Genomic DNA, 17,579 nt, shown 5'->3' with positions numbered 1-17,579 from the left:
AGGCTGGGATAGTTTTGTGTCCTTTACTTTTTTTATGTATGTACTAAACATTTTTCCTCTTGAACATATATACTCACAAGCAATTCTGGCTCATAATTTTGTGAATCATAAATTTCTAGGCAGTAATGTGTGGTGCTAGTGAGCTTACAAAATGTGACTAATCTTTACAGGTGGGTGCATACTTCAATGCTATACTTACAAAGAAAGAAGAAATAAATACATTACCAGATACTGGCCGGAAGAGACAGCAAATTAACCCGAAAGACAATTTTTGGCCAGCCACAGCTCGAACAAAAAATGCTGTTGAAGCATGGTTCAAAGACCTGGCTGGTAGTAAGCCACTTAGTAGTTTATCAAAAAAGGTAAATCAGTCAGTTTTATCAGTATATTATAAGCCTGTTTAATTTACAGTCATATAATATAAAACAATTACTGGTATTTTTCCCAGGCACCAAATTTTAATAAGAAAGAGGAAATCTTTATGATGTTGTGTGAATATCAAGTTCCAATGCTTCGTGCTGCCTGGTTTATTAAACTAAGCTATGCATATACTGTGGCTGTTTCGGAAGTCAAAATCAAAAAACGCCAGCTTCCTGATCCTTCTCAAGGTACAGTATGGTAAATTGAGTGCCATTTTTATAATGTTAAGACATTCACTCCAACTCGAAATGTGTCTAGTGAAATACTTAGTGCTTCATTTTGTTCTGCGTTACTGTCTAATGTCCCTTCTCCCATCACTTCCTCACAGTAATGTGTTTATGTGAAGAATGTGAATGGGAACAGTAGCACTGAAAGAACTGGATCCAACTGGGAATGAGAAATCCAGTTTTTATCAGTGGTTTCTATATTTCAGGGTAGAGCATGTTTCCTGTTATGTTTACACTGATGAGGCAGAACATTATAACTACTGCCCACCATGAAACTGTATGCTGCCTGGTCGCATTGCAGGCATGTGACACTTTAAGGGAAGTATATAAGTAGAGCAGAGATTAATGGGGACTCATTCTAGTGACAATACAGGTCAGTAATGGGGAACTGCACTGACATGTGACTTCGACAAAGGCAAATTGTTACTGCTTGACATCTGGACTGAGCATTTCAACCTATGGAAAGGATGATGAAACCATGAGTAGGTGACCTCATCACAGGTTGTGTAGGTCAGAAGCTTGCCCACTCTGTAAAGCAGGGTAGGCAGCAATCTGTGGCACATCTGATGAAAAAAAAAAAACAATGCTAGAGTAAGCACAAGTGTGTTCCCATGTTGGGTCAATGACATCATCAGTGACAGTTGCTGTGGAAATTGGGTCAGTGGAAACATATCGCCCCATTGGATGAATCATGTTTCTTGTTACACCAGTCATTGGTCATGTCTTGTTATGCCATCATCCTGGTGATCAACTACTTGAAGCATGCTCCGCACCATGGATGCAGGCCTGTGGAACAGTATTGTGCTATGGGGGACATTCACCTGGGCTTGCATGGGAACTGTGGTAGGCACCATGTTACTTGTGGGCTATGTGAACATTATTGCAAACCACCTGCAGTCCCTCATGCTTGATGTATTACCTGACATTGGTGGTACTGTCTATCACAAATAACTGTCTGTGTTACAGTGGTTTCAGGAACATGACAATGACCTCATCTTGATATCTGGACCACCGAATTTGCCTGACTGGAACCTGTTGGAACACATCTGGGATGCTATTCGATGCCAGTTATGCACCCACAAACCAGTGGCCTGTGATTTATGGGGATTGTGTGTACACATCTGATACTACATACCTCCAGAAACATACCAAGCAGTTGTTGAGTACATGCCATGTGTTATTGCTGCTTTATGGTGTTCCAAAGGTGGACCAAAACTCTTTTTTAAGCAAATGGTCATAATGTTTTGACTCATTGGTGTATTGCCTTCCTGACTTGGGTAAAACATTAACAGGGAATGGAGTGACATTCATCACAAAAGAAAAGGCCTCAAAACTTCTAAAGTCATCATATCCATAAGTACGAGCTGTATGAGTTGAGGTGGAGAGCAACTTTAGTAAAACTACTCCAAGTTTAGTTTATGTTAGTTATTTACATTTTTACAATTATAGTATAAATTCTCAATGAGATATATGGCATTTGTTGACCATTTATGTATTATCTCAAGTTACACACACACACACACACACACACACACACACACACACACATGCCCAATCTCTCTCTTTAAAAAGCACTATGTGATTAAATATTCAAAAACTCTTCATTTGAGTAGAAATTGTTAAACAGGTATGTTTTCTGTGTGTGTGTGTGTGTGTGTGTGTGTGTGTGTAACCTCATTGTAATTTGCCATAATATTATCTGAATTTTCCATCGGTGCTTGCCAGAACATGTCAATAATATTAAAAAGGAAAACACTTCCTAATTGTCTGCAAAATTATATTTATTTGGTTATGAACCAGCTTTCAGCTTCTCAGGCCATATTTAGGTGATAGTTGAATGTCAAAAACACAGATAAACATGATGTGTGACATTCACATGTAGTATTTGTATGAAAGATATAAAAAATGAAACACAGTGTTTTCATAGTAAAGTGTTAAATTTTTTACCGCATAAAAATAATTACATAAAAAAATCACTTCCAGCAATGACTACAGCACTACCCTGATCAGTAATATGCTATGAAAAAAGGAAATGCATAAAATTATGCCACTTCTGCATGCTGCCCAACAGCAGTCACTCAGTAGTTACAAAGCCTGTCGCAAAGTCCTATATATTGGCAATATTTCAGACAACCTTACAAAAAAAGTTAAAGTCTCATAGTACAGACATTCATTTTATAATACCAGTAGCATATCCAAATTTTTATTCAGTAGTAAAGACAGATTACAACCCTTGGCATAGAGTGGTATGTACAAAATCACGTGGAAACAGTGTGAAAAAATACAGTGCTGGAAAAAAATTTGTACATGTAGAAAGATGATGTCAGTTTTGATGTGATGAAATATATGCCACTTCGGGGATAGTAGAGTACTGAAAATGGTTTCAATATCATCTGCCAACAGATAGCGTAGTGACATAGCTACCAGACTGCCATCTTGCCATCTGTGTCTACCCTTTATTTGGGGATGCTCACTGCCAGAAGGCTCAGTGTGGTGAAAACATGTAAAGCAAGCAGGAAACCATGTCATGGAGACACTCGTGCTCCGAACTGCCAATGAGTGAGTTTGAAAGAGGTCAGGTTGTGGCCTTCTGAGTGGTGGGTTGATCCTTTTGGAGAACTACCACGCAAGTTGCTTGTGCTGCATCTATCAGTAGTCACATGAACATTCTCACACACGCAGATGATGTTTTGGACATCCACGCAGCACAGACGTCTGCCAGGATTGTCATATTGTAAGGGCAGCAATGGCAGATTGTACAGCACAGACAAAAGGGCTTGCGAGCCCAGCTGTGTCGAAATGAACTTTTGGGAACTGATAGCTCTCGTGTTTCTGGAGTGGACACTAACCAACACTCGATATGTGCAGATGTCGTTAGACCCATTCTGTTGCTGTTCTTGCAACAGGAAGGTGGTGTATTGTTGCAGCAAGATAATGCTCACCCACACACTGCCCATGAAACTGAATGTACTCTGCAAGACATGCAGTAACTTCCCTGGCCAGAGCAGTCTTCGGACTTGTCTTCTATAGAGCACATACGAGATAAGATGGGACAAGAAGTGACTCATGTGACTTGTCAACCAACAGCTCTATATGTGAACAGGTTGAGCAGGTGTGGCATAATGTATTCCAGGACAGTATTCACCATTTGTGTAATTGAATGGCTGCCAGAGTGAACGTCTGCTCTGCCACCTGTGGAGGCAATGGGTGTTTCAGGATGGATTGATACCTGGTACATCAGAATTCCTTATGCTATTAATCTGTTAATGTAATCTTTTTGTGTACTCCCTATGCACTGTAGGTACAATAAATCTTGAGTGAATAGCAAACCCCTAAAAGGGTGTCCTTTTTTCTGGTAGTGTATAAAACTGACCAGTCAGGAAGAGCTGTGGTAATTAGGCTAACTAAACTGAGGGCATTGGGAGATTAAGGAAGAAAGATTTATCATTTTAGTGAAGACCATTCACATGACATGTAAATTTTTACATTCTGTTAAGAAAAGCTGAATGGCAACCATACTGGAAGTAACAAATGAGCAGACTCAATTTCCTTTTTCCCCTTGTTAAGTTAAGTTTTTGTTACAAATACTAGAGTCAGACTGTAAATTCATTTTATTTCTTGTCAGTTATTAAATGGATCTCCACATAAAAAATTTTGTTTTCCCCATATTTGTATGTTATGGAATTATTTTTGTTTGGCATAATTGTAAAGTTTACCTATGTAAACACTCTGTGTCATTTTTGTATCTTTTGTACCTATAATATCTGTGTACCTCGCACATCGTGTTTATCTATATTTGCGACATTAAGTTGCCATCTGAAAATGGCCTGAGAAGCTGAAAGCCAATTTGTGACCAAATAAATGTAATTTTGCAACATGATGAACTGTTTTCTTTTTAATGTTTGTCACAGTATTAGGAATTCTTTTTTAGTTTTATATCTTTCTTTGATATACAATAAGTGTATGAATGTACTGAAAGTATGATGGAGTCCTATGGATGAAAATAATGAACCAATAACAACCTTCACTGAAGAGCCAAAGAAACTGGTACACCTGCCTAATATTGTGTAGGGCCCTTGCGAATATGCAGAAGTGCCACAAAATGACGTGGCATGGGCTCAACTAGTATCTGAAGTAGTGCTGGAGGGAATAGATGCCATGAATCCTGCAGGGCTGCCCATAAATCTGTAAGAGTAGGAGAGTTGGTTGGTTGATTTGAGGGAGGGACTAAACAGCGAGGTCATCGATCCTGTCGGATTAGGGTATAGGGTAGGATGGGAAAGGAAGTCGGCCATGCCCTTTCAAAGGAATCATCCTGCAATGGCCAGAAGCGACATAGGGAAATAACAGAAAACCTAAATTTTGATGGTCGGATGCAGGTTTGAACCATCGTTCTCCCGAATGCGAATCCAGTGTGCTAACCACTGCACACCTTGCTTGGTAAGAGTAGAAGGGGGTGGGGATCTTTTCTGAACAGCATGTTGCAAGACATCCCAGATATGCTCAATAATGGTCATGTCTGGGGGGTTTGGTGGCCAGCGGAAGTGTTTAAACTCAGAAGAGTGTTCCTGGAGCCACTCTGTAGCAATTCTGGATGTGTGGGGTGTCGCATTGTTCTACTGGAATTGCCCAAGTCCATCAGAATGCACAATGGACATGAATGGATGCAGGTGATCAGACAGGATTGCTACATATGTGTCACCTGTCAGAGTTTTATCAAGATGTATCAGGGGTGTCATATCACTCCAACTGTATACACCCCAGACTATTACAGAGCCTCCACCAGCTTGATCATCCTGCTGACATGCAGCGTCCATGGGTTCATGCGGTTGTCTCCATATCCGTACATGTCCATCCTCTCCATAAAATTTGAAATGAGACACGTCTGACCAGGCAACAGCTTTCCAGTCATCAGCAGTCCAATGTCGGTGTTGGCGGGCCCAGGCAAGGCATAAAGCTTTGTGTCATGCAGTCATCAATGGTACCCAAGTGGGCCTTCAGCTCTGAAAGCCCCATATCGATGATGTTTCATTGAATGGTTCCCACGCTGACATATCAATGAATGTCCTTTCTGTTGAGAATCCCTGACCTGGTTGCAATCAACTGATACTGACACCCTGCTCCTTGTATCCTATGCTCGTCAGTTATGGCAATGACCAGTACAAGATCTGGTGACATTCCAGTCACATGGCGTGCTGAACTATTCTATCGTCCATAGTGTAAGGAATGAACAAACCTACTGTAGGCAGATACAGTAGTGCCATTGTAAGAGAAAAGTGGTAGCTCATAATCCCTATTCTCTTCCCTTGTATCCAAGTAGAATGGGAGAAACATTTAGACTGAAGGCAGACATAACTGGTAAACAAAACTTCCTCACTGGCTGTTAAAATACTTTTAATAAAATGTCACTACCAGTTTTGCATCAAGAGAGATGCACCTTCCAGCGATCCATACAAGAAATTAAAACATTATAGAAATATTATCACTTGAAAATAGTGAAAATAGATATGTGTGACCATTGAACGCCACATATTACTGAGATCTGTGTATTGACAGGTTTTTTTTTTTTTTTTTTTAAAGCATTCATGGTGCGGCAGAGTGATTGCTTAGAGCCACGTCCCATGTTCATTGTCATCAGATAGTACACTAGAAGTGGTAGTGCATGATTAAACTGCTTGGTCCCAACCACATCACCCGAAGCTGGATTTCTATTGATGCGAAACCAGTAGTGACGTTTTAATAAAAGTATTTTGACAGCCAGTGTGAGAGATGTTATTCATCATGTGAAATTTTGCAGATGTATCTGTACATGAAACATTTAAGAGCCATCAAAGCTGAAATGTGAAAAATGGGTGTTCAGAATCATAAAGAAATATTTGTATGTTTTGAAATTTAGTGACTCATGAAAGAGTGTGTATGTGATCATTAAATATATGGGGACTGTAAAATTTCATTGTAGAGTTATATATTTGAGATTTTCAAGCAATGAGACTCTTTTACAGATCAAAAACAACACAAAACAGCGTACCCTGCCTTATAAAAATGTAAGGCATCCTGAAGGGGAGAATGAAACGATATGAAACTTCGCTGGTTGGAAGGTTATGTGACATCATTTTAGTGATTATAAAATTGAGTCAAATTTATAAAGAACTTGATAGAGTGACCTCACTTATCAGAGTGCCTTCGCATCCCTTCTGACCTGGACGCATGTACTGATTTCGCTGGTAAGGATGCCATAAACCTATTGTATCCTGTCCAAGGTAATCTGGCCCATAATCATTGTAACTGGTCCTTGATATGCAGGAGACTGACACAGGGATGTAGTTGATGTTCGAACTTGTCCCACACATGTTCTATTGGGGCAGATCTGGAGATTGTGTTGTCCTTGGGAGTGCCTCAACATCATGCAGACAGTTTGTAGAGATATGTGTCATGTGGATAAACATTTTCCTGTTGAAAAGTGGCACCATGATGCTATTGCATGAGAGCAAACACATGGAGGATGCATGGTGTTAATGACATACATGTGCAATCAGTGTTTCTTCAGTCATTACTAGTTGAGGCCTGAACTCATACCCAATGGGTCTCCAAATGACGACACCAGGAATAACACTGCTGTACCTCTCCAAAACATTGGAAGAATGGGGCCTCTTTCCAGGTTGCTACCATATTCATCAGTGATGGTCAAGCAGGGTAGTGCAAAACCGTGCTTAATTTGCTGAACGCAGTGCAATGCTGTTCACCAGCAATCCATGTTTCCTGGTCATAGCACCACTCCAAACACAACTGTTTGTGTTATTTTAATGGTGGCGTATGCAAGCGATGGTAATTCCATAGTCCAGCTGCAGCTAGTCTACAACCAATGGTGCAGGATTACAAAGAATGTTGTATGGAGTCTTACTTGTTCTTGAATGGCAGGCTTAGATGTGAAGGGGTTACAGTGTGCTTGGTGCACAATATGGTGATCTTTTCTTTGATGGTCAATCATGGTTGACTGCAATCTTGATGATAAGTCTTCCTGCCCTCATGTTTCCATACAGCCAAACATTGGGCGACTGTCACATCCAAACGCCCCACAAATCTGTTTATTGTACAATTCAACTAGCTGGCAAAATGGAGATGCACAGTGAAGCACCTTTAAAACTCAGCTAAACCTCTAGAGAATTATTTACTTGTTTCTCAAGTTGACTTTATTTATGTGAAGTTTAGTGTTATGCTTTAACTTCTTTTTCCTTATAAAAGTCTGCAAAGTTGAATACTTCACCTTAAGCTTATTTATTTGTCTGCAGAATGGACTGGAACACTCATCAAGTTCCTGAAGGATCAGTTAACAAAGCTTCAAGAATATTATCAGCAGTCATGCTCAGGAGGTGGGGGTCCAGGCTCCACGCCGACAACAGCAAGCACTCAGCCAGGAGCTTCTCCTGCCTCTCAGACATCGCAGTCACAAACTCAGGGCTCCTCTATGAGTGATGAACTACGTACCAACTTACGGCAGTGGCATTACTGTGTGCAACTTGCCAAGTATCTTTATGAGGTTTGTTTTTTCTTACATTTCTTCTTCTGTTTTTGTTTACTGTACAATTGATGAGCAGTCAGGAAGATAAACATAATTATATTTATTGGAGTACCTGCCAAGCAATATGCTGTTGTGATTCCAAAACATAATGAAGACTTGTGTGCACAGAGATTTTATACCAGTAACTCAAAATATGTCAATTACAATCCAGCTACTTGTTTTATGATATGCTTGCTCTGTGGCTTTAATGTTTTTACCTACTTAGTTGACATTCAAATGATTTGAAAGAAGCTTTTTTTTACAATGTAAACTATTCCATTGTAGTAAGAAGTAATCATGGAATTCTTAAAATTTGCCATTTTGGGTAAAAGATGATGTGTTGATAAGATCTGACATTTTTTTACTGAAATTACCATGCTGACTTATTGCATATTTTATAGCCAAAAGGTTTATTACAAGAGCAAATGTATGAGGGCAGGAAGAAATTTCTCAGTCTGCCAGTGAGAGACCATGTTCTTATATGTAACAAATATGTTTGTTTTTCAACATAGTAAATTTTTATGTCAGTGCACTTCGTCCATCCTTTATCCAGTTTGCAGATGCCATTTCTGAAGTGAGGTTTGTAAAGGACTGCCAAAACCTCATGGTTGGATACAAAACGTATTTCAGTCTAGAGTGTTTATTAACAGCTGATGACTGCTGTATTTAACTTGTGTGGCAATGTTTTGACTGCTTGGGCAACATCTGTTCTAGACCTATAATTCCATGCAGCTACACCTAACGCTACTGCCTGAATGCTCCCTTACTAGCCTGATGTAGAGATTCAACCTTGCAACTCTTGTGACTTATCTCAGGGTCCAGCCATGATTTTTTTAAAGTCAAGTGGCTATAAAACAAAACACTGCTTCTATACATAAATACAGTGTAGACTGGTTCCATTTGACTCTGTATATTGTCGTAAACTTTCACAAATGGTTAAACATTACGTGGGAAGTTACTGCTCTCAGAACCAACTAATATTACTCTCTCAAAGACCTCTCGTTAATGTGTCTGTGAATAGTATATAACAACAACTGCTTATAGTCATATTCATCTTCCATGGTACCACAGTGCCTTCATTACTCCTCGCTCCACTGAAATTACAAATGCTCCCCAGGAGGTGGACTCCGCACTTGTTGAGTAATACTTTCCCATAGTATGTGGCCTGATGTTTACAAACTAATTGTGATCACACACATTTTTACTCTAATCTCTATATTTGATGTACATCATAATGCCCTTCCATGGATGTCATGGATCACTACAAGTCATAAATTTGTTTAAATGTGGCAGTCTGTGGAAGTCATAAATTTTCAGATTGGCTGTATACAACAATTTGTCCCTTTTCCATTTTTCCATCAATTTAGTGTGTTCCAGGAAATATTGACCATAATATTTTTGGCATATGAAATCAGCTTCACTTTTTGGTACTGGGCCACTGACATGCATCCACTGATTTACCTTTGACCACTGCTTCATTTCTGTTAGGGATTCATGAATCCAAGTCTGGACCCCAGTAAGCAATTAGCGCTTAAATGAGTTGGATCTTTGTAAAATAGGCCAAATGTTGTAATGGTTTTTGCACTTTCTTTTGATCAGCATTCAGCATGTATGGAACCATCTTTTACAAAAGCTTATTTTGCACATAGAATGTATGATATTAATTGTATCAGTTATTTCACATGCTTGTAGTCATGGATAATAATAATAATAATAATAATAATAATAATAATGTCGTGTGACGAGGGCCTCCCGTTGGGTAGACCGCTCGCCTGGTGCAAGTCTTTCGATTTGATGGCACTTCGGCGACTTGCGCATCGATGGGGATGAAATGATGATGATTAGGACAACACAACACCCAGTCCCTGAGCAGAGAAAATCTCCGACACAGTCGGGAATCAAACCCGGGCCCTTAGGTTTGACAGTCTGTCGCACTGACCACTCAGCTACCAGGGGTGGACGTAGTAATGGATAATCTGATACCATATTATACATTTTCTCAGTGTTTTCATTTGTGGTTGCAGTTATGGGATGCGTTCCACAAGACTCATTCTAAGAGAAATACACTCCTGGAAATTGAAATAAGAACACCGTGAATTCATTGTCCCAGGAAGGGGAAACTTTATTGACACATTCCTGGGGTCAGATACATCACATGATCACACTGACAGAACCACAGGCACATAGACACAGGCAACAGAGCATGCACAATGTCGGCACTAGTACAGTGTATATCCACCTTTCGCAGCAATGCAGGCTGCTATTCTCCCATGGAGACGATCGTAGAGATGCTGGATGTAGTCCTGTGGAACGGCTTGCCATGCCATTTCCACTTGGCGCCTCAGTTAGACCAGGGTCCGTGCTGGACGTGCAGACCGCGTGAGACGACGCTTCATCCAGTCCCAAACATGCTCAATGGGGGACAGATCCGGAGATCTTGCTGGCCAGGGTAGTTGACTTACACCTTCTAGAGCACGTTGGGTGGCACGGGATACATGCGGATGTGCATTGTCCTGTTGGAACAGCAAGTTCCCTTGCCGGTCTAGGAATGGTAGAACGATGGGTTCGATGACGGTTTGGATGTACCGTGCACTGTTCAGTGTCCCCTCGACGATCACCAGTGGTGTACGGCCAGTGTAGGAGATCGCTCCCCACACCATGATGCCGGGTGTTGGCCCTGTGTGCCTTGGTCGTATGCAGTCCTGATTGTGGCGCTCACCTGCACGGCGCCAAACACGCATACAACCATCATTGGCACCAAGGCAGAAGCGACTCTCATCGCTGAAGACAACACGTCTCCATTCGTCCCTCCATTCACGCCTGTCGCGACACCACTGGAGGCGGGCTGCACGATGTTGGGGCGTGAGCGGAAGACGGCCTAACGGTGTGCGGGACCGTAGCCCAGCTTCATGGAGATGGTTGCGAATGGTCCTCGCCGATACCCCAGGAACAACAGTGTCCCTAATTTGCTGGGAAGTGGCGGTGCGGTCCCCTACGGCACTGCGTAGGATCCTACGGTCTTGGCGTGCATCCGTACGTCGCTGCGGTCTGGTCCCAGGTCGACGGGCACGTGCACCTTCCGCCGACCACTGGCGACAACATCGATGTACTGTGGAGACCTCACGCCCCACGTGTTGAGCAATTCGGCGGTACGTCCACCCGGCCTCCCGCATGCCCACTATACGCCCTCGCTCAAAGTCCGTCAACTGCACATACGGTTCACGTCCACGTTGTCGCGGCATGCTACCAGTGTTAAAGACTGCGATGGAGCTCCGTATGCCACGGCAAACTGGCTGACACTGACGGCGGCGGTGCACAAATGCTGCGCAGCTAGCGCCATTCGACGGCCAACACCGCGGTTCCTGGTGTGTCCGCTGTGCCGTGCGTGTGATCATTGCTTGTACAGCCCTCTCGCAGTGTCCGGAGCAAGTATGGTGGGTCTGACACACCGGTGTCAATGTGTTCTTTTTTCCATTTCCAGGAGTGTATGTCTACATTTGAATTTGTTGTTATGATCCATCAAGTCATGTAATGTAATGGTAATATGATGAACAATACCCATCCATACATCCCTGGACATTATCTTGGTCGTCAGTTCTTCCAGATCATTCCAGTGCTTTCATTGTCCATCTTCTTCTTGTTTTTCCTCTATATCTTTGACCTTCCATTCTTCGGAATATACTTGGTGAGCCTTCTCCTCTGATAATATGCCCAAAGTACATTAATTTCATCTGAGGTATTTTGACCTCTGAAAGTAGTTTAGATTTTATTTTTTTCAGGGCCATTTTATTTATTTATTCTTTTTTGGTTCATGAAACACTCGAGATCCTTCTCCAAACCCACATTTCGAAAGAGTCAAATTTCTTGCAATCTTTTTTTTCCATTACTCGCATCAGTACAAAACTATGAGAAAGATCAAAGTTTCAGCCATATTTATTTTAGTCAGTAGTGACCGTCCCCTTTCCATTAGAAACTTGTTTAATTTAATTGTAGTAGTTTTCCCAAGTTGTATTCCCAAGTTGTACCCTCTTTCTTCTTTACTCAGTACAAAAGCTGTTATTTGTTTTCATAGATCCTAAAAATATGTATTTGTAGACTTCCTCAATGATATCCTCATCTATCACTACATTAGTGTCCACTCCTGGTGTCAAAATTTTGGTTTTCTTCAGATTTAGCCTTAAGCTAACCTTTTCACTTTCTTTTCATATTGTTTACTACCATACTTTTAATGTCTTCTTCACTGCCTGCTGTAAGTGTTATGCCAATTACACATCTTGAGTTGTTGATCAAATGTCCCCCAATTTTAATTTGAATACATCTGACAGACAGTCTTGAAAGAAACTAGAACAGAAGAGGACAATAGTGTGTTGGGTAGTTTCCAAAAAGTAAAATTAAAATGTTTCATCAGAACATTAGGAGGCTAAAAAGTAAGACAGATCAGCTTCTTGTGTGCCTAAAAGATGTGGCAAATTCTGAGATGATAGATGTGTTGTGCTTCTCTGAACACCGTGTAACCACAGGAATGGATAACTTAAATAGCAGGCATTATAGACTAGTACCATTTTCATGTAGAGTTAACGTGGAAAAAGGATGGGTTGCAACACACACAAAAATTGGAGACACAGTCAGAAATATTGAAACAAACAGTTTGTTTTCAAATCAGAATCTAGAGGCATATACGTGTGGTATGTTACTGCAGAATATATCTCTGGTAATTGTAAAAGTCTGTAGATTCCCTCTAGGAAACTTTCAGATATTTATGAGAAATCTGTCACAAGAAGAAACAGTTAGTAGTTTGTAGAGATTTCAGTGTAGATTTCTTAAAAGATACAGACAGGAAAAATAAACTGGAATCATTATTTGCGTGTTTCAAACTAATTTCAGTAGTTAATTTTCCAACTGATGTGCAACAAGGCAGCAGGATAACACATTTATAGACAGTTCTCAGGCTGCAACAATGTGTACCCAATTGTTAATGGGCTATCTTATCATGATGCACAATTATTGAAATAAACAACATAGCTCCTTACAGCATGGAAGCTAATTTGTACAGAGCAATGAGAATAGGCTACAGTATTTTAAGAGTAAGCTGAAAGAGGTGGTAGGGGATGAGTTATATAGTGAAAGTGATGCTAATATCAAATTCAATTTATTCTATTATGAAGTTGTGTCAGTATTTCAAAGTAGCTTTCCTAAGAAGTTACCCAGAAGATTCATTACAAAAACAAGTAAGACTTGAACAACTAGGGGGGATTAAAACCTCGTGTAAGAGGAAGAGGGAAATTTGTATAAAGATGAAAATAAGTCATGGTCAGATGTTACTTGCATACTACAAAAAATGCTGAAGTATTTTAAGGAAAGTAATAAATGTCCAGCAGTATGTACGTCCTGACAGAAATCAATAATGCAGATAATAAGATTAAAACCATACGGGATATTGTAAATTCACAAGTAGTGAGTACTTAAGTCTCTTTCAAAATTTAGCAGCAAAAATAGGATTAAATCTTTCAGTTGCCACATAACTTTAAGGAAATGGACGTTGCATCAGCAAGCATCCTTCACTGAAATTAATAGAATTACAAAAACTCTACAAAGCAAAAGCTCATGTAGGATTTATTGAATTTCAGACAGATTTCTGAAAAGTGGCTCTTACATGATATGTAATGTCCTCAGTGGCATGGCTAATACATCACTAGCACAGACAATTTTTCCAGGCAGATTAAAATATGCAATTGTTTAATCACCTTACAAGAAAGGTGACAACAAAGACGTAAATCATTATCCCCCAATTTCCTTGCTGACACCTTTTTCCAGAATATTCGAGACAGTAATGTACTCAAGAGTAGCCTCACATTTAAGTAGAAACAATTTACTTAGCACATCAGTTCGGATACCAGAAGGGTTGCTGAACTGAGAATGCAATTTCTACATTCACCCACCAAATATTGTAAGCCTTAAGTAATAAAATTTTGCCAGTTGGTATTTTTTGTGATTTTTCCAAGGTGTTAAATTGTGTAGATCATTTTACTCTTTTAGAAAAACTCAAGTTTTATCAAATAGATGGCATTACACACATCTGGTTTGAATCATACTTAACAGACAGAATGCAGAACATTGTGCTGAATAATTCAAACAATGTTGAAAAGGTAGAAAATTTTAATGACTTGGGAGAAACCACAAAGTGAATACAGCGGGTTCAATTGTTGGTCCAATCTTATTCCTTATGTATGTGAATGACCTTCCACTGAACATTCAATGAGCCGAACTGGTACTTTTTGCATATGATACAGGTGCTATAATAAATCCCATTAGAGAGAAAGCAATTTTAATGATGTTTCTCGAAGAATTAATTGTGAAAAAACACACTGTTTTCAGTTCTGTATAAATGAACAGAGTCTTACCAACAATTAATGTTGCACATGAACATGAGTCAGTAGATGGGATAAAACACTCCACATTTTTGTAACAATATTAGAGAAGGAAAGTTGATACTCATCATATAGCGTAGATGCTGAGTCGCGATCGGCACAGCAATTATGTGAATCTTTTTGTTGTGCCCATCGTGACTCAGCATCTTCGCTGTATGGTGAGTAGCAACTTTCCTTCTCTAATATTGTTACATTCCATCCTAGATTTTCCTTGTTTGAATTTTGACTACAAGTTTTTGGGTGTACGTATTGATGAAAACATGAACTGGATGAAGCATACTACTGAGTATCTCAAATAGTTCAGTTTAACTAAATCTGCTCTTTCTATAACTGCTAGTCTTGGAACCAAGGGAATCTGTTGTGACTCGCCGATTATTCAAAGTGCCGCCGCGCAATTACGCATGTCCTCTACGTGCGGCGCTGTCTGCCAGCCATGCAGCAGCTGCGCCACCTAAGCAGCCAGCCGAGCAGCAGCCACTAGACTGAGACTCAGTGTTTAATCGAATGCCGACTTGTACACAGGTCAACTTACTCAGTGACTTATATGTGTTGTTGTGTTGTCCGAAATATATGTGTTAAATTTGAAGATTTAACAATTGGCGACGAGGTAGTGGATTTTTACTTTTCACCGTTGACTCACAGGGTTCCATGGCTACTGTCGAACAACTCTTGCAAAATCTCCTTGAACAGCAAACGCTTCTCACAGTGGCGATTCGCGATTTCGTCGTGGCGTCAAATGCGGGGCGTTTCCTGTCGTTGGCTGTACCTCCTTTTCCACCTTACGACGAGACGGCGGAAGACTGGTCTGATTATGAAAAACATTTTCGACAGCACTTCTTGGCATTTCATGTCACGGACGAACAACCATGTAAGTCTCTGTTCCTTTCCTGGATTTCACCTCAAATGTATCGGTTGTTGTCGCAATTGGCTCCTTTGAAGGATCCTGCATTTTGTTCTTTGCTGAAATGTGCTCACTTCTGTCTGTCTATTTTCAAAAGCAAACGCATGTGGTAGCCTCTCATGTTGCCTTTTATCGTTGTCAAAAACAACCAAATCAATCCTATCGCACTTGGGATGCTGAACTTCACGGCCTCAGTCGAAAGTGTCAATTTGTTACTGACGTTCACAAAGAATCCTATGCTGATTCCATGGTATGGGATGCTATTATCCAGTCGGCGCCCGACAAAGAAGTTCGGCAACGTGCCCTTCAGTTGGCGAATCCGACTCTAGATGAAGTTCTCTCCATCGCGCAGTCTTTTGAAATTTCTCGCGCCGCTGGGGCACAAATAGAAGCGTGGGGTGACGTTGGGGAAATACAACCTCTGTGCGCTGTTGACGACGCGTGCGGCGCGTCCCCGCCGGCCGACGTGGCCGCAGTACGCTCCCACGCGCAGCCTCGGCCTAGCCGTAAACAACCCACTAAGAAACTGCAGCAAAATCCTCAGCAACTTCCTTCATGTCTACGGTGTTTTACGAAACATTCACGCGAGGATTGTCCCCAACGTTGGGCTGTGTGTCACAATTGCGAAAAGAAAGGTCATGTGTCTTCCGTTTGTAAATCCGACCGCATACATGATGCTCATGAACATGATGCTGATTCTGATTCTGTGTTGTCTGTCAATTGCACTTCTTCCCTTTCAGGGAAGTTATTCCTCACTGTCCAAATCCTTGGTCGAGATGTTCGCATGCAAGTGGATACCGGTTCCGCTGCCACTATAATTAATTCTCAGATGTATCTTCAGCTGGGTTCTCCACTCCTGTCCCGTCACTCGGCAATTACAGACGTACAATAAACAGAAGATTTCTCTCTTGGGACAGTTTAATGCTGAGGTATCCTACAAATCCGTCATTCGCACTGTTCCCATATTTGTCGTCGACCAGAGCACCGCAGAAAATCTTTTTGGTTTCGATGCCTTTCACGTTTTTTGGTTCTCCATAGATGACTCTGTCAATATTGTCTCTGACGCTATTCCTTATGCTCAACTGGATTCCTTGTCGACGACATTTTCGTCCCTTTTTTCTCCTGGGTTAGGCCGTGCAAACGACTTTGAAGCTCATATCACGCTCAAACCCACTTCTCGGCCTAAGTTTTTTCAGGCTCCGCCCATTCCTGTGGCCCTTTGTGATCAGGTAAAACGGGAGTTGGATCGTCTCATTGCTTCAGGAGTCTTGCTTCCTGTCACTTCCAGTGAGTGGTCCTCTCCTGTCGTTGTAGTTGCCAAGCCCAATAGTGATATTCGTCTCTGTGGCGATTTCAAAGCCACTTTAAATGCTCAATGCCTCATCGACACTTACCCTATGCCCCGTCCTGAAGAACAGTTCACTAAACTCGCTGGAGGACAGTATTTTTCTAAAATTGACCTGTCAGAAGCTTATCATCAACTTCCTCTCGATGCTGCTTCCCGGCAGTTTCTGGTCCTTAACACGCCTTTCGGCCTCTATCAATACCAACGCTTGCCATTCGGGGTTGTTAGCGCCCCTGCTCTCTTTCAGCGATTCTTGGAACAATTATTGCTCCCTGTCCCTGGGTGTATCAATTACATGGACGACATTGTTGTCACTGGCTCCACCACTGAAGAACATCTTCAAAATCTCCGCACACTTTTTAATGTCTTACAGACTGCTGGTCTTAAGTGTAATCTTCAGAAATCACAATTTTTTCAGGCATCTATCACGTACTTGGGGTTTCAAGTCTCTCGGGATGGTATTCGTCCGCTTCAACACACTGTCGCTGCGATCGATGCCCTTCCTCGCCCTACATCTGTTAAGGAACTGCAGGCCTTCTTGGGGAAAATAGCGTACTATCACAAGTTTTTACCATCTGTGGCGTCAGTGGCTCAGCCGTTGCATCGCCTGTTGCATAAAAACATGCCTTTTCACTGGTCCGCGACATGTGACGCGGCTTTCCGGAAATTAAAGACTATGCTGAAACAGGCCCCATGCCTG

The 17,579-nt window shown here is 41.3% G+C and overlaps 1 protein-coding gene across 1 annotated transcript in view; it reads left to right on the top strand.

Annotated features, from left to right (window-relative positions):
• LOC126161685 (mediator of RNA polymerase II transcription subunit 12) overlaps positions 1 to 17,579 on the top strand; it is a 415,184-nt gene that overhangs the window by 15,426 nt on the left and 382,179 nt on the right. Inside the window, exons 4-6 of the mRNA XM_049917698.1 lie at positions 171 to 362; positions 449 to 608; positions 7,937 to 8,184. Coding sequence (XP_049773655.1) covers positions 171 to 362; positions 449 to 608; positions 7,937 to 8,184 — 600 coding nt within the window. The remainder of the gene's footprint in view (positions 1 to 170; positions 363 to 448; positions 609 to 7,936; positions 8,185 to 17,579) is intronic.

This window comes from Schistocerca cancellata, chromosome 2, assembly GCF_023864275.1.
Source record: "Schistocerca cancellata isolate TAMUIC-IGC-003103 chromosome 2, iqSchCanc2.1, whole genome shotgun sequence".
Taxonomy (NCBI): domain Eukaryota; kingdom Metazoa; phylum Arthropoda; class Insecta; order Orthoptera; family Acrididae; genus Schistocerca; species Schistocerca cancellata.
Note: the sequence above shows the minus strand (reverse complement) of the source record. Positions and strands in the feature narration are given on the sequence as shown.